The sequence below is a fragment of the Mytilus galloprovincialis genome, chromosome 5, assembly GCF_965363235.1.
Source record: "Mytilus galloprovincialis chromosome 5, xbMytGall1.hap1.1, whole genome shotgun sequence".
NCBI classification, from domain to species: Eukaryota; Metazoa; Mollusca; class Bivalvia; order Mytilida; family Mytilidae; genus Mytilus; species Mytilus galloprovincialis.
Genome location: NC_134842.1, coordinates 36,780,337 through 36,799,247, shown reverse-complemented (window position 1 = coordinate 36,799,247; position 18,911 = coordinate 36,780,337). Strand labels below are relative to the sequence as shown.

The 18,911-nt window shown below is 31.5% G+C and overlaps 1 protein-coding gene across 3 annotated transcripts; it reads left to right on the top strand.

Moving 5' to 3' along the window:
• The first annotated feature begins 594 nt into the window (after positions 1-594).
• LOC143075729 (collagen alpha-4(VI) chain-like) lies at positions 595-15,436 on the top strand. Of its 3 annotated transcripts, none has more exons than XM_076251288.1 (8): positions 595-799; positions 2,371-2,543; positions 2,989-3,098; positions 5,590-5,706; positions 11,394-11,504; positions 12,771-13,054; positions 13,356-13,632; positions 14,764-15,436. In XM_076251288.1, the coding sequence occupies exons 1-8, from the start codon at positions 719-721 to the stop codon at positions 15,378-15,380; spliced, it is 1,770 nt and encodes a 589-aa protein (XP_076107403.1). In that variant the 5' UTR covers positions 595-718; the 3' UTR covers positions 15,381-15,436. The 3 variants fall into 3 exon arrangements, with proteins under 3 accessions (XP_076107403.1, XP_076107404.1, XP_076107402.1); XM_076251287.1 differs by having other exon boundaries at positions 596-794; positions 2,366-2,543; XM_076251289.1 differs by lacking the exon at positions 2,371-2,543 and having other exon boundaries at positions 595-794.
• The last annotated feature ends 3,475 nt before the right edge of the window (positions 15,437-18,911 follow it).

Sequence of the window (18,911 nt, the reverse complement as noted above, 5' to 3'; positions counted from 1 at the left end):
ACCCAGTGGTGTAAATAGTTATCAAAGGTACCAGATTATAATTAAATACGCCAGACGCCGTTTCGTCTGCATTAGACTCATCAGTGATGATCAGATCAAAATAGTTATAAAGCCAAATAAGTACAAAGTTGAAGAGCATTGAGAACCAAAAATTCCAAAAGTGTGGGCCCAATACGGCTAAGGTTACCAATGCCTGTAATAAAAATAACTTAGTTTTTCGAAAATTTAAAGTATTGCAATCAGGAAATTTATAAAAATAAAATGATTATATTCATGTCAACCCAAGTGATGACGATTCGGCTTGTGATGACCTTGGATACGAAACGTCCACTTGCAGTGGCATCGACCCAGTGGTGTAAATAGTTATCAAAGATACCACATGTACCAGGTTTATAATTTAATACGCCAGACGCGCGTTTCGTCTACAATTTTACAGAGTGGTAGTGTTCTGTTTCAATTTAACAAATAAATTATCACTATTTTCGTCTTGACACAAGTTTAAGGTTATACCTATGTTGCCGTGTATAATTAATCAAAAGTTGAAAGAAGTTTCCAGAACCATTTCATATATTTGCAGTAAAAACTGTCTAGATTAATACTTTTCAATTGTTGTTTTTGTAGCAAAAGTAAAGATTTTGCGAAATTTGCAATTTGTTTTTCATATATTACGTACGATGTCAAAAGCAAATTTTGATTTTGTATCGCCAATGTTCTTGTCATGATGGAACAAAAAGAGATGATAGTGTTTTACAGCATTATGATTACAAGTCTTCTGACAAAAGTTATTATCGGAGGTAATGTATTATAAAGAAATTTGTTTTTTAAAACAATCTCTTTCTTGATATTATACGAGCGAAACGTTTTTCTACTTAATAGCGATGTGTAGCTTTATTTAAAGAAATTTGTGAAGGATACTCTTCGACTCTTAAATGTAAATGGAAATCACAGATACCAGCTGGAAATAGTTGACCAAACGTTATTTGCAGTTCAACTACATTGAGTGTTAACACAATCCGTTGAATAAATGTGTAATTTAAAGTCATATGGAACGATTGTCTTAAGCTTGAAATTTCAATGATATCGAAACTGTTGAACCAATCTATGCATATATATATCAAACAAAGTCATGTATGCAACTTTTTGTTAAAATATTACGAATCTATAACGAATGTTTAACTAATGTTTCCTTTTGCGATTGTTGATCGTAAGCTAATTAAATTTCGGGTTTGTTGCCGACTTTTACCGGATCGTGATCTTGATAATGAATTTACATAGAGCCAATCATATGACAAATAAGTGAATTAAAAGTGTCATGCATGCTTTCTTTTCAAATTATATTTTCTACACAATTGCATTTGGTAATTAAACCTTTCTATACCATTTGTCAAATAATTTGTTTTATCAAATTTGTCATTTAAATCAGTTATTACTATTTACCTAACAGTGAACGTTTGTTTATATTCGTTTATCAAGCTTTTAGACTATTTACCGGCTTTGTAATAACATGAGCAACACATGTGTAGCAGGATCTGCTTACCCTTTCGGAGACCCTGAGATCATCCTAGTTTTTGGTGGGGTTTGTGTTACTGTTGTAACCCTATTTGTGACATATTTACCTGTTGTGTCTGTTTGTTTTGTTTACACAATGTTGTCAATATAATGGAATTTGATGTGACTGTAATATAAATACAAGTGAGATTTTTAGATAGATTTAAAACCAGGTTTTATCCACCATTTACTACATAAGAAAATGGCTGTTCCAAGTCAAGAATTTGAAAGTTGTTATTCATTCGTTTGATGTGTTTGAGCTTTTGATTTTCACATTTGATTAGGGACTTTCCGTTTTGATATGAATTTTCCTTGGAATTAGATATTTTTGTGATTTTACTTTTTTACATTTCTACTTGCACTGTGTGTTATTCGAATTTTTAGTGAGAGGTTATAGTAAAGGTCAAGGCATACGTGAAAATTTCGGCGAATAGCAAAAACATTTTCCTAAGTTTCCAACCTGTTCAAGCAAAATCGTCATGTTTTGAAAATATCTAAAAATGTACCGACTTTGAAATCTATAATGTATTATAAGCAGAAGTTTGAATTTCAATCTATAATGATACAGCATCATTGAAGTTCAATATCCGATCCTTAATTATAGCATTATTAATATTGTAGACTAAATTATCAATTGTAACTAGTCGGGGGAGTATTTTACAAGTCACAGAAATATTCATTTTTCAATTTTTGTTTATCTACAATATACATAATTGGACAATAATTAAATTTTAATGAAAAACGAAAAAATAAATCTATATTATGGAAAAGCAGCATTGTATATAAATCAGCATATAATTTTGGTTTCAATTAACAGTTAAGGGCAGTGACAACTGGGAAGAACACAATGGTAAGTTATACGCGGTGCTTAAAGACCAGCAAGGTGCAATCAAAGAAACATGGGAGAAAGCTGTCGTGATGTGTGACAAGGAAGACGCTATTTTATTTTCCCCGACTGTACATATGAATATTTGGAACATAGATTTTTTAAGAAGGTGAATTGAGTTTTATACAACAATATGTTCTATGTTGTAGGACGTGGTGTATTATACATAACAAGCACTATCAATACTTCACAAACAACATACAAGTTTGTATATTGCTTGTTACCGTGATAATATCGAGTTCGAATTTATCAAGATACTTTAAAATGAATATATTTGACCTTTTACTATATAGATAAAACTTTCATTCCAACGAATTATTCCTTTATTAACACTGCATTATGTATTTTATTTCTATCACGTTTTTTAAAAGAAAATGAAAATTTGGTATCCATACCATTAAACTCATCTACCCAATACATGTACCATGATAGGGTCTTCAGGTTCATGATTTTAAGTGAGACTAAGTAAATAGTAATCTATATTGCGTTACATGAACATTATTTTCTAAGACCAGCAATTAATTCTGGAGAGAGTATTGTTTTTCATATTTAAGGAATGGTATCGAAAATGGTTGGATTGGCATAAACGATAAATGTATAGAAGGAAACTGGATATGGGCAGATGGATCTCCAGTTAATAAAACAGATATGAACTGGGGAAAAAGTATGTACATTTTTTGTTGCTTGTTTTTAATTCAATGGCTAACATGATTTATATTCCATGACGAACGACAAATGACAAATATTCAAATACATTTTCCAACACATTTTTCACATCATTTATAACATTGACATTAAGTACAAGTATGTGAGCGAGCATAAAGTTATCCAGTCAATAGAGAAAACACTGTCTATAAAACTAAATAGATGCATTTACTTCTATAAAAAGGTCTGCAATTGCAATTCGTTTGCCTCTTCGGTTATCATAAAATCAATCTATTGTAAACACATGTAATTGGACTAGACTAACCAATGGCAAATCCCTATTTCGATTGCGGTGTACAAACAATTGTCTATCCCATGTTTCAATAAATATATATTGAAAGAGGAAAACAACAAGAACGTCATCAACATACAACATTGTACTGTGACAGTGCAAAAAGCAGCTTCGTTTATTATTTTGGACTTTAATTTAAAATTCTCAATTTTGATATTTAAGACTTTAATTCTCTGTGTTTTATAATTCATTTTATTTTATAATTTCGTTTCTATTTACATTTCATATCCAGGACTTAAAATCAACATGCTTTGATATGCAATTTAATTCTTAGTTTGGACATTGAGTGACATGTTTCAATCTGTTAGCTAATTAGTGACATTTTACCTTATTCATAATGTATGTTCTTAATTGTCTTAATCAGATTATCATTTAATATTTATTCTTCAAGTTCTAAAAATAGTTTAATCTTTGTCAGTGAACAATATTACTCAAATTAACTGTTATTTGTTATGTCTATACTTGTTATTTCAATTGTGTATAAATACTTGTTTATAATTTCTATAAGCAAGATTCGGACTCAGGACTTTACCCTGAACACAGTCCATCTGTAATAAAAGTAATAGTATTCCATGCTGAATTATTGGTTTATTCATCGCTAGTTCCAGAGTCTCAGTAGTTAGTTTTCACCAGAGTTTCAGTCTCAGAGTTCTCATTGCTATTCACAGCAATCATTCGTTGTGTGATCAGGTGCATCACACAGTTTCAGTAACAAGAGACCATTCAGTCAGGCTCTTGTTACACATCCTAACAGGTCGTGTAACAAGAGCCTGACTGAATGGCCTCTTGTTACTGAAAGTGTGTGATGCACCTGATCACACAACGAACGATTGCTGTGAACAGCAATGAGAACTCTGAACTCTGAAACTCTGGTGAAAACTTACTACTGAGACTTTGGAACTAGCGATGAATAAACCAATAATTCAGCATGGAATACTAATACTTTTATGACAGATGGACTGTGTTCAGTGTAAAGTCCTGAGTCCAAATCTTGCTTATTAAAATTATAAGCAAGTATTTATACACAATTGAAATAACAAGTATAGACATAACAAATAACAGTTAATTTGAGTAATATTGTTCACTGACAAAGATTAAACTATTTTTAGAACTTGAAGAATAAATATTAAATGATAATCTGATTAAGACAATTAAGAACATACATTATGAATAAGGTAAAATGTCACTAATTAGCTAACAGATTGAAACATGTCACTCAATGTCCAAACTAAGAATTAAATTGCATATCAAAGCATGTTGATTTTAAGTCCTGGATATGAAATGTAAATAGAAACGAAATTATAAAATAAAATGAATTATAAAACACAGAGAATTAAAGTCTTAAATATCAAAATTGAGAATTTTAAATTAAAGTCCAAAATAATAAACGAAGCTGCTTTTTGCACTGTCACATATGGTGAAGATGCCGGGGAAACTGGGTGACTTGTCGGGTATGTAACAAGAGCCTGACTGAATGGTCTCTTGTTACTGAAACTGTGTGATGCACCTGATCACACAACGAATGATTGCTGTGAATAGCAATGAGAACTCTGAGACTGAAACTCTGGTGAAAACTAACTACTGAGACTCTGGAACTAGCGATGAATAAACCAATAATTCAGCATGGAATACTATTACTTTTATTACAGATGGACTGTGTTCAGGGTAAAGTCCTGAGTCCGAATCTTGCTTATAGAAATTATAAACAAGTATTTATACACAATTGAAATAACAAGTATAGACATAACAAATAACAGTTAATTTGAGTAATATTGTTCACTGACAAAGATTAAACTATTTTTAGAACTTGAAGAATAAATATTAAATGATAATCTGATTAAGACAATTAAGAACATACATTATGAATAAGGTAAAATGTCACTAATTAGCTAACAGATTGAAACATGTCACTCAATGTCCAAACTAAGAATTAAATTGCATATCAAAGCATGTTGATTTTAAGTCCTGGATATGAAATGTAAATAGAAACGAAATTATAAAATAAAATGAATTATAAAACACAGAGAATTAAAGTCTTAAATATCAAAATTGAGAATTTTAAATTAAAGTCCAAAATAATAAACGAAGCTGCTTTTTGCACTGTCACAGTACTATGAAATGTATATTTATGTTATGTTCTGAAATTCAATTTTGACAGATCAGCCTGATAACGCTAAAGGGATGGAAAATTGCGGACATTTACATCAGAACTCAGAATGGAATGATTTGCCTTGTAATGAACAGTCAGTTAAACTCCCAGTTATTTGTCAAAAATGTAGGTTTTCATATTTATGTATCAGCGAAGTAACATAACATGTATTAGATAAAATACAAAGGTAACAAAGAAACCGGCCGATAACAATCGTTGCCGGATAGCTTTTCTGCAAAAGTAGTCAGGTCAAGGTCCGAGGCGATAGTTTCAAGAAAGTAATAATACTTTTAGCAAGACTAAACATTTGAGAAACTCAGATAGCCATAAAGGAGTAAATGTAAGTTATAGTATAAACACATTTGTTTTTCTTTTCCCTTCAACCGAGATTTTTTTACAAGGAAAAAAAATCAGGAACCTAATAATTTGATAAAAAAAAAGAACCATTTCAAGTAAAAGATAAATGTTGTACGCATTTAAGATTTATTAAATGCAACTTCGTAAAAAAGTAATATATTAAAGAAATATTTTAGTGGTAAGTAAGATAACGTTTGATTTTTATGAATGAAACGGAAAGCGGAGAGGGGGAGGTCTAATTCATTTTTAAATAAACAGGCTGTGATCTTTATTTTTGATGAAAAAATGTAGGATGTGCCATTCCATCCCCCCATAAAAAAATTTCGTAAAATCGCGCGTTTGTTGCCAAATACATGAATTTAATATTCAGTGGTGGAGGTCGCAGGGGTTGGGACAACCCTTTTTTGGACGAGCAATGCATTTAAACGGGGACATAAAGTTGGACCCCCCTGTTTTGTCCTGGATTTGGACCTGGATCCGCCACTGATATAAATTCGATAAAAATATAAATGTATCAAAAGAATGAATTTCCTGCTTCAATAGTGAATGAAATGTTTATGAAAAAATGGATTTTGTCTTAATATTATATATTCAGGCATATACTTTGATTTTTTGTTAATTCATGCTCGTCTCTAGATCTGCAAGTGTTGATCGGGATTAAACACGGGTTAATATATGATCCAATCGCAGCTTACCGCCCAAAATTGATGACATAAGTTGAATGATTTTTTTCTAGATTTGCTGCTTATTTGGACGTGTATTACATGAACACTTTTTGGTTATAGGATCAATCGTGCATAGGTGAGTTGATAGGGACTTTATCTTTTGATATTAGATTTGATTTTTATTTGCTTATTTCTTGTCTTATTTTTATTGAAATATACACGTCAGTATCATCATTTCTTTACTTTCAGCAATGTCCATATATTGAAGAAAACATTTATTGACCAAATATTTTGCTTCATAAAGGGGGCGGTATGTTCTTTTATTAGTATATTAACTATTTACTTTACAACGCCATCACCCAAATGTTTTTGTATAAATTAGCACTATTAACGGTATTCGGAAAATCAGGAATCATGCAAAACATTAATTTGTCATCTGCTTGACCATAAAATTTTCTCATCAAATTTGGGATCAAAATATCTATTTTAGAGGAAAACCATACCCCCCCCTTTTTGAAGTTAAATGTCTAATCCCTTAGTGTACTGATATAAATAGTATTTAACTGGAAATGTTTGAAAAAAGATATTGATGCTAACGTAAATATTTTGTTCAATAAAAAGACAGGAAATAAGTCGGTGAAACAAAAAATTCAAATCTAATTGAAAGTTAAAGTGCCCATAAACTCACTGATCATGCACGAGTGATTCTATTCATAAAAAGTGTCCGTGTTACAACTAAAAAGTGTCCGTGTATCGTTTAAAAAGAGTCCGTGTAACACCCGTTAATGTGCTATTTTTCTATAGCTGTGCAGGGGGCAAAGTCGTACAAAAGTATCTTGTAGGTTTTCATGTTAATGTATCAGCGTAGTAACATAACATAAAGTATCTTGTAGGTTTTCATGTTTATGTATCAGCGAAGTAACATAACATAAGCATCTTGTAGGTTTTCTTGTTCAGCGTAGTAACATAAGATAAGTATCTTGTAGGTTTTCTTGTTCAGCGTAGTAACATAAGATAAGTATCTTGTAGGTTTTCTTGTTCAGCGTAGTAACATAACATAAGTATCTTGTAGGTTTTCTTGTTCAGCGTAGTAACATAACATAAGTATCTTGTAGGTTTTCTTGTTCAGCGTAGTAACATAACATAAGTATCTTGTAGGTTTTCTTGTTCAGCGTAGTAACATAACATAAGTATCTTGTAGGTTTTCTTGTTCAGCGTAGTAACATAACATAAGTATCTTGTAGGTTTTCTTGTTCAGCGTAGTAACATAACATAAGTATCTTGTAGGTTTTCTTGTTCAGCGAAGTAACATAACATAAGTATCTTGTAGGTTTTCTTGTTCAGCGTAGTAACATAACATAAGTATCTTGTAGTTTTTCATGTTCAGCGTAGTAACATAACATAAGTATCTTGTAGTTTTTCATGTTCAGCTTAGTAACATAACATAAGTATCTTGTAGATTTTCATGTTTATGTATCAGCGAAGTAACATAACATAAGTATCTTGTAGGTTTTCTGGTTCAGCGTAGTAACATAACATAAGTATATTGTAGTTTTTCATGTTCAGCGTAGTAACATAACATAAATATCTTGTAGTTTTTCATGTTCAGCGTAGTAACATAACATAAGTATCTTGTAGGTTTTCTTGTTCAGCGTAGTAACATAACATAAGTATCTTGTAGTTTTTCATGTTCTGCGTAGTAACATAACATAAGTATCTTGTAGGTTTTCATGTTTATGTATCAGCGAAGTAACATAACATAAGTATCTTGTAGTTTTTCATTTTCTGCGTAGTAACATAACATAAGTATCTTGTAGGTTTTCTTGTTCAGCGTAGTAACATAACATAAGTATCTTGTAGGTTTTCTTGTTCAGCTTAGTAACATAACATAAGTATCTTGTAGGTTTTCTTTTTCAGAGTAGTTACATAACATAAGTATCTTGTAGTTTTTCATGTTCAGCTTAGTAACATAACATAAGTATCTTGTAGGTTTTCATGTTTATGTATCAGCGAAGTAACATAACATAAGTATCTTGTAGGTTTTCTTGTTCAGCGTAGTAACATAACATCAGTATATTGTAGCTTTTCATGTTCAGCGTAGTAACATAACATAAATATCTTGAATATTTTTTCATGTTCAGCGTAGTAACATAACATAAGTATCTTGTAGGTTTTCATGTTTATGTATCAGCGAAGTAACATAACATAAGTATCTTGTAGGTTTTCTTGTTCAGCGTAGTAACATAACATAAGTATCTTGTAGGTTTTCTTGTTCAGCGTAGTAACATAACATAAAGTATCTTGTAGGTTTTCTTGTTCAGCGTAGTAACATAACATAAGTATCTTGTAGGTTTTCTTGTTCAGCGTAGTAACATAACATAATTATCTTGTAGTTTTTCATGTTCAGCGTAGTAACATAACATAAGTATCTTGTAGTTTTTCATGTTCAGCGTAGTAACATAACATAAAGTATCTTGTAGGTTTTCATGTTTATGTATCAGCGAAGTATCATAACATAAGTATCTTGTAGGTTTTCTTGTTTAGCGTAGTAACATAACATAAGTATCTTGTAGTTTTTCATGTTCAGCGTAGTAACATTACATAAGTATCTTGTAGGTTTTCTTGTTCAGCGTAGTAACATAACATAAGTATCTTGTAGGTTTTCTTGTTCAGCGTAGTAACATAACATAAGTATCTTGTAGGTTTTCATGTTCAGCGTAGTAACATAACATAAGTATCTTGTAGGTTTTCTTATTCAGCGAAGTAACATAACATAAGTATCTTGTAGTTTTTCATGTTCAGCGTAGTAACATAACATAAGTATCTTGTAGGTTTTCTTGTTCAGCGTAGTAACATAACATAAGTATCTTGTAGGTTTTCATGTTCAGCGAAGTAACATAACATAAGTGTCTTGTAGGTTTTCTTGTTCAGCGTAGTAACATAACATAAGTATCTTGTAGTTTTTCATGTTCAGCGTAGTAACATAACATAAGTATCTTGTAGCTTTTCATGTTCAGCGTAGTAACATAACATAAGTATATTTTAGTTTTTCATGTTCAGCGTAGTAACATAACATAAAGTATCTTGTAGGTTTTCATGTTTATGTATCAGCGAAGTAACATAACATAAGTATCTTGTAGGTTTTCTTGTTCAGCGTAGTAACATAACATAAGTATCTTGTAGCTTTTCATGTTCAGCGTAGTAACATAACATAAAGTATCTTGTAGGTTTTCATGTTTATGTATCAGCGAAGTAACATAAAATAAGTATCTTGTAGCTTTTCATGTTCAGCATAGTAACATAACATAAGTATCTTGTAGTTTTTCATGTTCAGCGTAGTAACATAACATAAGTATCTTGTAGGTTTTCTTGTTCAGCGTAGTAACATAACATAAGTATCTTGTAGGTTTTCTTGTTCAGCGTAGTAACATAACATAAGTATCTTGTAGTTTTTCATGTTCAGCGTAGTAACATAACATAAGTATCTATTACAAGTCCATGCAAATATAAAGGGATTGGTAATTGTTGAGAACGCATATTCTTAAGTCGATCGAAAAAAAATCAAGAAAAAAATTCTTGTTCAAGACTGAGACAACATTCATTCAAAATGACGAAGAGTGAGAAAATCAAGCATGAGCTCATCCATAACATTTGAAAACGTTTCCCATCTTATGCGAATAAATTACTTATGTTACAGTCTTGTCAGTATACGTGGACATCTGTGATAATGACAGTGTTTAAACATTTGAAATGTAAAGTGAGAGATATCCAAAGAAACCCTGAACTTGCAATTTCATCGTTCGTCAGTTCATATAAAAGAGTCTCTTTATCCATAGAAATTCTAAAATTTGAAATTCTATAATGAACAATCTATAGCGGTTTTTTCTCCTCTATCGTATACCGAAAGACGATCTTCAACACCTGCAACAGAGTATCCCAAACGAAGTGTTACGCAATGGTTCCCAATGTACAAAACAGTAATTTGTTATCACTCTTCGGAAAATGCCAGTACCAAGTCAGGAATGTGACAATTGATTTTTACTCCTTCCGTTTGTTAATAACGTGTGATGATGTCATTTTTTTTTCTTTTTTCTTTTTGTATTTACCTTGAAGTTCAGTATTATTGTTTTAAAGCATTATACTATGTGACTTTGTTGAAGGGGTCAATTTGTAGAGTTTATTAAATACAAAATTTCAATCCTGATATCTAAGGTAACTTTATTTACATTTTCGTCATTGAAATAAAATCGTATCTGTCTTTGTGTTATAACTTGATAAAGCAATATTCTTACATCTTTTAAAACATAGTGTCTTTCGCTCGTATACGCTTGAATTTAAGATAGTTTTGTGCAGTTCATTTAATACAAAATTTAAATCCTAGTATCTTTGATAAGTTAACAGTTTCTTCATTGAAATAAAATTGACTCTGTCTCTGTGTTATTACTGGATAAAAAAATACTTTTTAGACCTAGTGTCTTGCTCTCGTATAAGCTTAGATCCAAGAAAAGCCGCATTCATCCGGGCTCACTCCTTATATATTGCTACTTCCTGTCAAAGTAGACTTTTATTGGTTTTGTCGGAACAGAAATGACCCAAAAAAAGACTACCCAAAAGCCAAACATCGATTAACAAAACTAAACCCTTGATATATTGTTATAGTTCTGTCAGCCTCATTGTACTCTTGTTTTATGCAATAGAAGTTTTATATGTAACTTTTATAACCTAAAGATATTTGCTGAAATAACGGGACAGTTTAACATACTCAACATACTCATTCACATTTTTTTCCAGGTAAACCCTGTGATTTGAATGATTATAACATCACATGCAGTAATGACACAAACGTGGATAATTTTAACTGTAATGGTCAGAAAAAGATACAGTGGAATGTTTGTAAACCTGGTATAAACATTTTTATCTTGTCCAAAGCAACATTTAGATTTTAAAATATCTTATCACATATTTTGTACTGATATGTACGTTTTTGCATGGCCAATAATAGCCGGAAGTCAAGGTTGGTTATCAGCCCTCGGGGCCGATATCGATATCAGCCCTCGAAATCCATATCAAGCCCCCGAGTTTAACTTCCGGTAAACTGTCAATCAAAGACTATTTGTAAACAAGTTGAACACAATGAAAAGAAATTTAGAAAGTTACGAATCTGCTGTAGAAGAAAAAAGTAGAAATCAACAGTGAAAATCACAAAAGTTCCCGTAAAATTTTGACGTCATAAAGAATTTATAAAATATATGACGCCACACTGGAATGAGTAGCGATATAGGATTCTTCTTAAGCATTTTTAACATTTGTAATGTAACATTTTAAAGTCGTTTAATATTTGCAATTCTTAGAATTAATATATTTATTGTTAATCATTTCTGAAACTTTTCACAAAACGTTGTTTACCTACTGTGATACGAACTTTTTTTAAACTCACAGTGATACATTTTTTATTTTATTTTCGTTAAATATCTTTTTGATTTTTGATGAAATATCAAACATAATTTGGTGTAAGCTATTTGTTTTCTCTTGCTTAAAAATATGTGATAAATAGATTATTACATGTCATTTTTCATATGGTCCCTGGTACCAGCCCACGACCCATATCAAGCCCTCGGGCTAAAGCCCTCTGGCTTGATATTGGAGTCTAGGGCTGATACCAGGGCAATATGAAAAATGCCATGTAATAATCTATAATTATTTATCAGAGTAAAAGATAATCGTTTTTTATTCTAGCCTTTTATTCTTTGAAGCTACATAATGGTTCTTTCTTAATGTTTGGAATATTGTATAATGTTAAGATAGTTTATCAATATGTTGCCAGAAACCAATATTAAGATATAATGCTGATGAAGTTTTGAAGTTTACTAGTATTCTTTATTATGGAAATGGTTACCTTTTTTTACCCTCAAAAGAAGAAAAATGAAGAAAAGAAAAGTGATAAAAACATTTGTGGCTCATGAAACTGCCATTATTATTTTCATCTTTTGACAACATTAATCAATAAATTGCAGAATTATTGACACTATAAATATGCGACGAATTCTGGTCATTCAGCAGACATACAGAAAATGGTGCAAGTAAATAAGAATAATAATTAGTTTACTTGCCTACAGATTATGAATTATGTTAATAATGTATCGCATGAACTATAACTTTTTTTCATAGACTGTAGACCCGGGCCAGCTGATATTCTTTTCATAGTAGATACATCTACCAGTACAGAAGGTCATCTAAATAGAACTATCGAAATTATGACGTACATTGTTAAAAGGTTGCCTATAGGATCTGAAGATTTTCAAATTGCTCTGATGAAATACAACTACCATCCCTCGCTTGTCTTTAACTTTGTAGAATATAAAAGTGTACAATCAGTTACATCTGCATTTCATGAAATACACATTTCTAATGGACCAACAAATACTGGTGAGGCCTTACAAAAAGCAGACGAGGTATGAAAAATAATACAAAAAACACATTTTACAAAACTTCTCAAATATAACAAACAATATTTCAAATTGTTAACTTTTAAAACTAATTAACCCCGGGTCGTGCGATAATACTCTTGATTATAAGTCTTCAGTTTTGATTTGAAGGCTCTTTTTAATCTTATTGTTTACCATTCGACTTAGGCATGTGAACAAATCTATAGGGAGAGGTTAACAAGGAGTAAAATTCACTTTATCGATGAGTATCTTTCTGAAACTTTCAGTGCTTATCATGTTAATGGTTTTCATTTTTCGTTAATTGCAGATATTTCACGACAAGTCATCTGGATCTCGTATCTCTGCTTACAAATACGTCATTTTAATTTATGATGGTTTGTCATCTGATAGAATGAACGCATTATCACAAGCCAAAAAAATGAGAGAAAAAAGAATAAAACTTTTCACAGTAGGCATTGGGAATGCAGTTTCTCACGATGAGATTGTAAACATTGCATTCAGTAAATATTACGCGTTCACCCATATGCACCTAGATGATATTTACAACCAGCTAATACAAGACAGTATAGACGTCAGTTGTCCAGGTAGATATTTAGCTACATACACTTATATAATCCTAATGCTTTTTTACAATACTACTAGATATGATAATAAAATTAACGGTACTAGATGTGGTATGAGTGCCAATTCTACCACATGCTTAACAAATACACTATTTGTCGACATCTCATGTGTAAAGTTATCTAATTAAACTTCAAGCAAACTGTTTGAATTTTTATAAACGAATTAACAAATTGAAAAATGCATCTTACCCTCCGTCTTAATTCATATAAAATAAACGAAAACATTTTTTTTAAACAATTGTCCTTGAAATGCTAGTTTCACAATAACTGATCTATAGTAATTAAAAAACCCACTGTTTTGGTCCCTTCAATTAAAAAATAAAAAGTTCGAAAATTTAGAAAACATTCTTCAGTTGTATACAAGACATGGCCCCGTCAGACGACAGGGTAGATATTTGTATACGCTGTTTATAGAAAATTTGCATTATGCCTTCCAACTTAACCTTTGGAAGAAGAGTTGGATTTATGTAAAAGTGTCGAAAAAGCCACCTTTTACAAATGTGATAAATCCTTAGCCAAAATTAGGATTCTTGTTATATTTTTCTAAAAATACCCCCAAAAAATGAGTAGAATAGCTTTTGAAAAATTTTAATCTCCTCTTTGAATTACAACAAAAAATTGGTAACTGGATGATTATTTCAAAATCTATTTTATATATATTCTATTTTAAATTCAAATATATATATTTTTGAGAATAGCTTTTCACTGTTTTTTAATTTTTAACATGTTTTAAAATTTGTCATTTGGGAAGTTTTTCATGATATAAAACAGTTCAAAAGAGTATTATATGTTTCGATATTAGCTAAATTTCAAAGTTTACAAGACGAAGGCAGAGTCAGTCAAAACTTTGTGACGCCCATAACATGTTTCTTGATCTCAACGGCAAATTCCTTTATTTTAAGTAAATTTTAATAACAATTAAAACGGATATTTTATCTTTCTTTTCTTCTTTGAAAAAATACTGCATATTAATCATTCTCTAATTGGTGTTGCCTTGATTTCATTTAACGGTAAAATCTGAATGAAGTCTTGACTCAATTAAGTTATATTTTTTATTTAATAACTAACTTTAACCATTTACTTCATTTTTAGTGTGCGTACGTAACACAGAAGCTGACATCATCGTAATTTTAGATGTTCAAAAGAATCAGTCGAGTTTTGGGTTTCAATACCGAAAAACAGCCATCAGGAAATTACTTGAAGATTTATATAACGATAACCCTAACGTACAAATAGGTATGGTTGCATACTCAGATCATGCTGATTATGTATTTAAATTATCATGGTCGAACAACGTTCACAGCCGTATTGCAGCTGCCTTTCAAGTTGTGTTAGACAAGGTGTCTGTTGAATCTAATTTAAGCCATACTCTTCAATTTGTAGGCGTTGATGCCTTTCGTAGTTCAAATGGTGGACGACCTCTGGCTAGGAAAATAGTTATGATGTTTTCATCTTTATTCACTGGTTATTCCGCGGAAATCAGAGACCAAATACTAAATCTAAACCAATCAGATATTGAAGTTTTGGGAGTCGCCACAAACCATAATGAGCCTATTTCTACTAATTATACAGAAATACTTTTAGATACAAGTCAGTTGTTAGTTATACCTAAAGAGTCGCACACTGATCCTTTTGACTGCTTGAAAGCTGTGTCTAGTATGACGTCATATTATGTGTGTAATGATTCTGTTTTTCAATTGTATCCATAAGAATGTCTTTCAGCTTTTTATGCACATGCGTATTACATATATAAGTAGTTCACATAGATTGAAATAAAATTAACAAAATTGTAAAAATATAACTTATAATGAATATCAAAGTATCAATACACTCTTTAACTTATGAAAAACATTATCGCACCGTGGGTAAACTATCACGTTGTGATTGGTTTAACGCCGTCACGTGATGATCGAGTACATCTTTATGCCTTGGAGTATCTAGTTAATTAAAGTGTATTTTGCCATCGTCTACCAACAAATGCGGTCATTAAGGCTAAAATATAACAGAGCAATTATTGTCTTTTATCTTATAAACCTTTAAAGATAGAAGAAAATCTGACAGGGCAGAGGTGTTCAGATTGTTAAAATCTACATTATATACCACAACGATACTTATAGGAGACAACGACCTAAAATATAAACTTTTCAATTTCTGCAATTCTGGCTACTACATTACTGTAAAAAGTTTAATAGATTCAGAGGAACTTTAAAAGGGGAAAAGGATTCAGTGGGGATAAACACTCAATAAAGATACCAAGCTCATAGTTTATTTTACGCCAGACGCGTGTTATGTCTACAAAGACAGATCATCAGTTGGGTTCAAATCAAAATAGTTAGAAGGCCATATCATATACAAATACTACAGCACCAAAAACAGAACATTTCGAAAAGTTGTCCTAAACATGGCCCAGGCAATCTATGTCTAAGTATAGACAAACCTTAGCATCATGATTAATCAAAAATTTACAGAAAAAGAACATAGGAATCATATTTCAAGCCAACACAATAGTGCAGAATACAAGGCATCACTTCAAAGCCCCAAATAACATCGTTTTTGTCTGTAAAAGTCACTACATTAATTGCTTGATAAACGAATTAGGTATAGACAATTCACTTGGAAACTCAACATATACCCTCACGACACTTACCAAAGAGGAAATCCTGGATAATCATAGGTCTGTTCTTTGTTCCTCAGGTATTTCAACCAAAGATGAAGAACTGGATCTTCCATCACTGTATTGGATACCTAAACTACATAAGTGTCCTTACAAACAACGGTACATTGCTGGGTCTTCCAAGTGCTCCACGAAACCTCTTTCTAAATTATTAACATCTATTTTATCAGCAATCAAAGACGGGCTTCAAAGTTATTGTGAAACTGCCTATTCTAGAGGTGGCGTGAATCAGATGTGGAGACTTAAAAATTCCAAAGATCTTTTATGTTCATACAATCTAACTCTCTTTCATCTTGTAACAGTATTAAAACATTTGACTTTTCTACTCTTTACACAAGTATTCCACATTCCAAACTAAAAGACAAATTGAAAGAGTTGGTATTACTTTGCTTCATAAAAAAGAATGGCCAACGTAGATACAAGTATCTTGTCTTAGGGAGGGATAAATCATACTTTGTAAAGAATCACTCTGATTCAAACAAAAAATTCTCTGAAACCGATAGTATCAAGATGCTTGATTTCTTGATTGACAACATATTTGTAACGTTCGGAGGACGTGTTTTTCAACAGACTGTCGGCATCCCAATGGGAACAAACTGTGCCCCTCTACTTGCCGACTTGTTTCTTTATTATTATGAGGCTGACTTCATGCAGGAACTTCTTAGGAAGAAAGATAAGAAGTTAGCAATATCCTTTAACTCTACTTTCCGCTATATAGATGACGTTCTTTCACTAAACAATTCAAAATTTGGTGACTATGTGGAACGCATCTATCCCATCGAATTGGAGATAAAGGATACTACAGATACAGTTAAGTCGGCTTCATATCTCGACTTACATCTAGAAATTGACAATAGGGTCGGTTGAAAACAAAACTTTACGACAAAAGAGATGATTTCAGCTTTCCAATTGTGAACTTTCCATTTCTAAGTAGCAACATTCCAGCAGAACCTGCATACGGGGTATATTTCTCCCAATTGATACGATATTCCCGTGCTTGCATTTCCTATCATGATTTTCTTGATAGAGGGTTACTGCTCACAAGGAAGCTATTAAACCAAGAGTTCCAAATGGTGAAGTTGAAATCATCCCTTCGTAAATTCATGAATGTGACCTACCGAATTAGACTGTTTACCGGATTTGTAATCACATAAGCAACACTTATGATTCCTATATACCACAACGATACTTATAGGAGACATGTGGAGCATGTGGAGCAGGATCTGCTTACCCTTCCGGAGCACCTGAGATCACCCCTAGTTTTTGGTGGGGTTCGTGTTGTTTATTCTTTAGTTTTCTATGTTGTGTCATGTGTTCTATTGTTTTTCTGTTTGTTTTTTTCATTTTTAGCCATGGCGTTGTCAGTTTGTTTTAGATTTATGAGTTTGACTGTCCCTTTGGTATCTTTCGTTCCTCTTTTTCTAGTATTATTTGTTTAAATAAATAATGGACCAAAGCTTTAAAAGTAAGGAGAAGTTACATGATTGCTTAACTATCCATACAGGACAAACAGAAAAAGATTAAAAACAAGATTAAAGTTCTCGCAGTGTGCTTTGTGTTCGTACCAGCCAACACAGCAGCCAACAATTTCGTAGTTGTATGTCTTTAAAAAAAATACACGGCAGATTAAAATACAGTAAATAATCATGTCATTAACACATCACAGCTAAACAAAAAATCCACTGAATATTTGAAGATCCCTACTTTGTAGTGATTTCCATATTATATTCACATACTTTTAAAATTAGCTTTTGTTTTATTCTTTAAAGGAACCTATGTACTGGGTTACTTTTTCAGTCGTATTTTACACAAACATATATGATTAATTTTGCAGAGATAACCGTTATAGTATATATGAATTGGCAAAGTAAAAAATGTCCACAGAAAAATCAAAGTAAGCATTCGGACTATTTCAAAAATCCAAAGAAAGTTACTTTTTCACGTCAATCCCATGTACCTAGTATCATGTAATTAATGTTTGTGTTTGACTGAATTTTGTTATAAAATAGATTAAGGAATTTTTTTTTCTAAGTTGAAATGATACTGAAACTTTTATAAAATATGTAAACTCACATAATCCTCACTTTCAACTATGAGGAAAATTAACATAATAACCGGACACTTAGTTGTGTAAAACGACATTGTCAAAGTGTCACTTAAGCAGATTTTAAGAGAATATATATACACGTTAGTTAGTCGTATTCAACCATCAATTGAAAAAAATTTACTGGCTCAAGCGAGAAAATCAATTTCGTTGAGATGATCAACGATAATTTATGAGTATTGAAATAAAGCTATCATATTTAGATTGACAAACGATATATCTCTCATGTTCCGTTAGTATCCTCTATTCTGTTCAATAGGATAAATGATGAGATGTAGGTTCTCGTTGAAATGTGGGTGATTGAGTGACAGGAAATCAATAGTACTTTTGAAAGGGGAATTAAAGAACTTTCCAAGATGCGTTTTATTCCTGTCTTTGAAAAGTTTCTGTGTGAAATCTGTTTCATATGAGTACAATAGCAAATAGACCAGTAGTGTGCACAATTAGATCCAATTGCAATTG

Excerpts from the sequence above, each read along its gene's own strand:
- LOC143075729 (XM_076251288.1), top strand. The coding sequence starts at position 719 with ATGATGGAACAAAAAGAGATGATAGTGTTTTACAGCATTATGATTACA. Across the intron at positions 5,707-11,393 it reads CCCAGTTATTTGTCAAAAAT|GTAAACCCTGTGATTTGAAT; the intron begins GTAGGTTTTCAT and ends ATTTTTTTCCAG. Across the intron at positions 13,055-13,355 it reads CCTTACAAAAAGCAGACGAG|ATATTTCACGACAAGTCATC; the intron begins GTATGAAAAATA and ends CGTTAATTGCAG.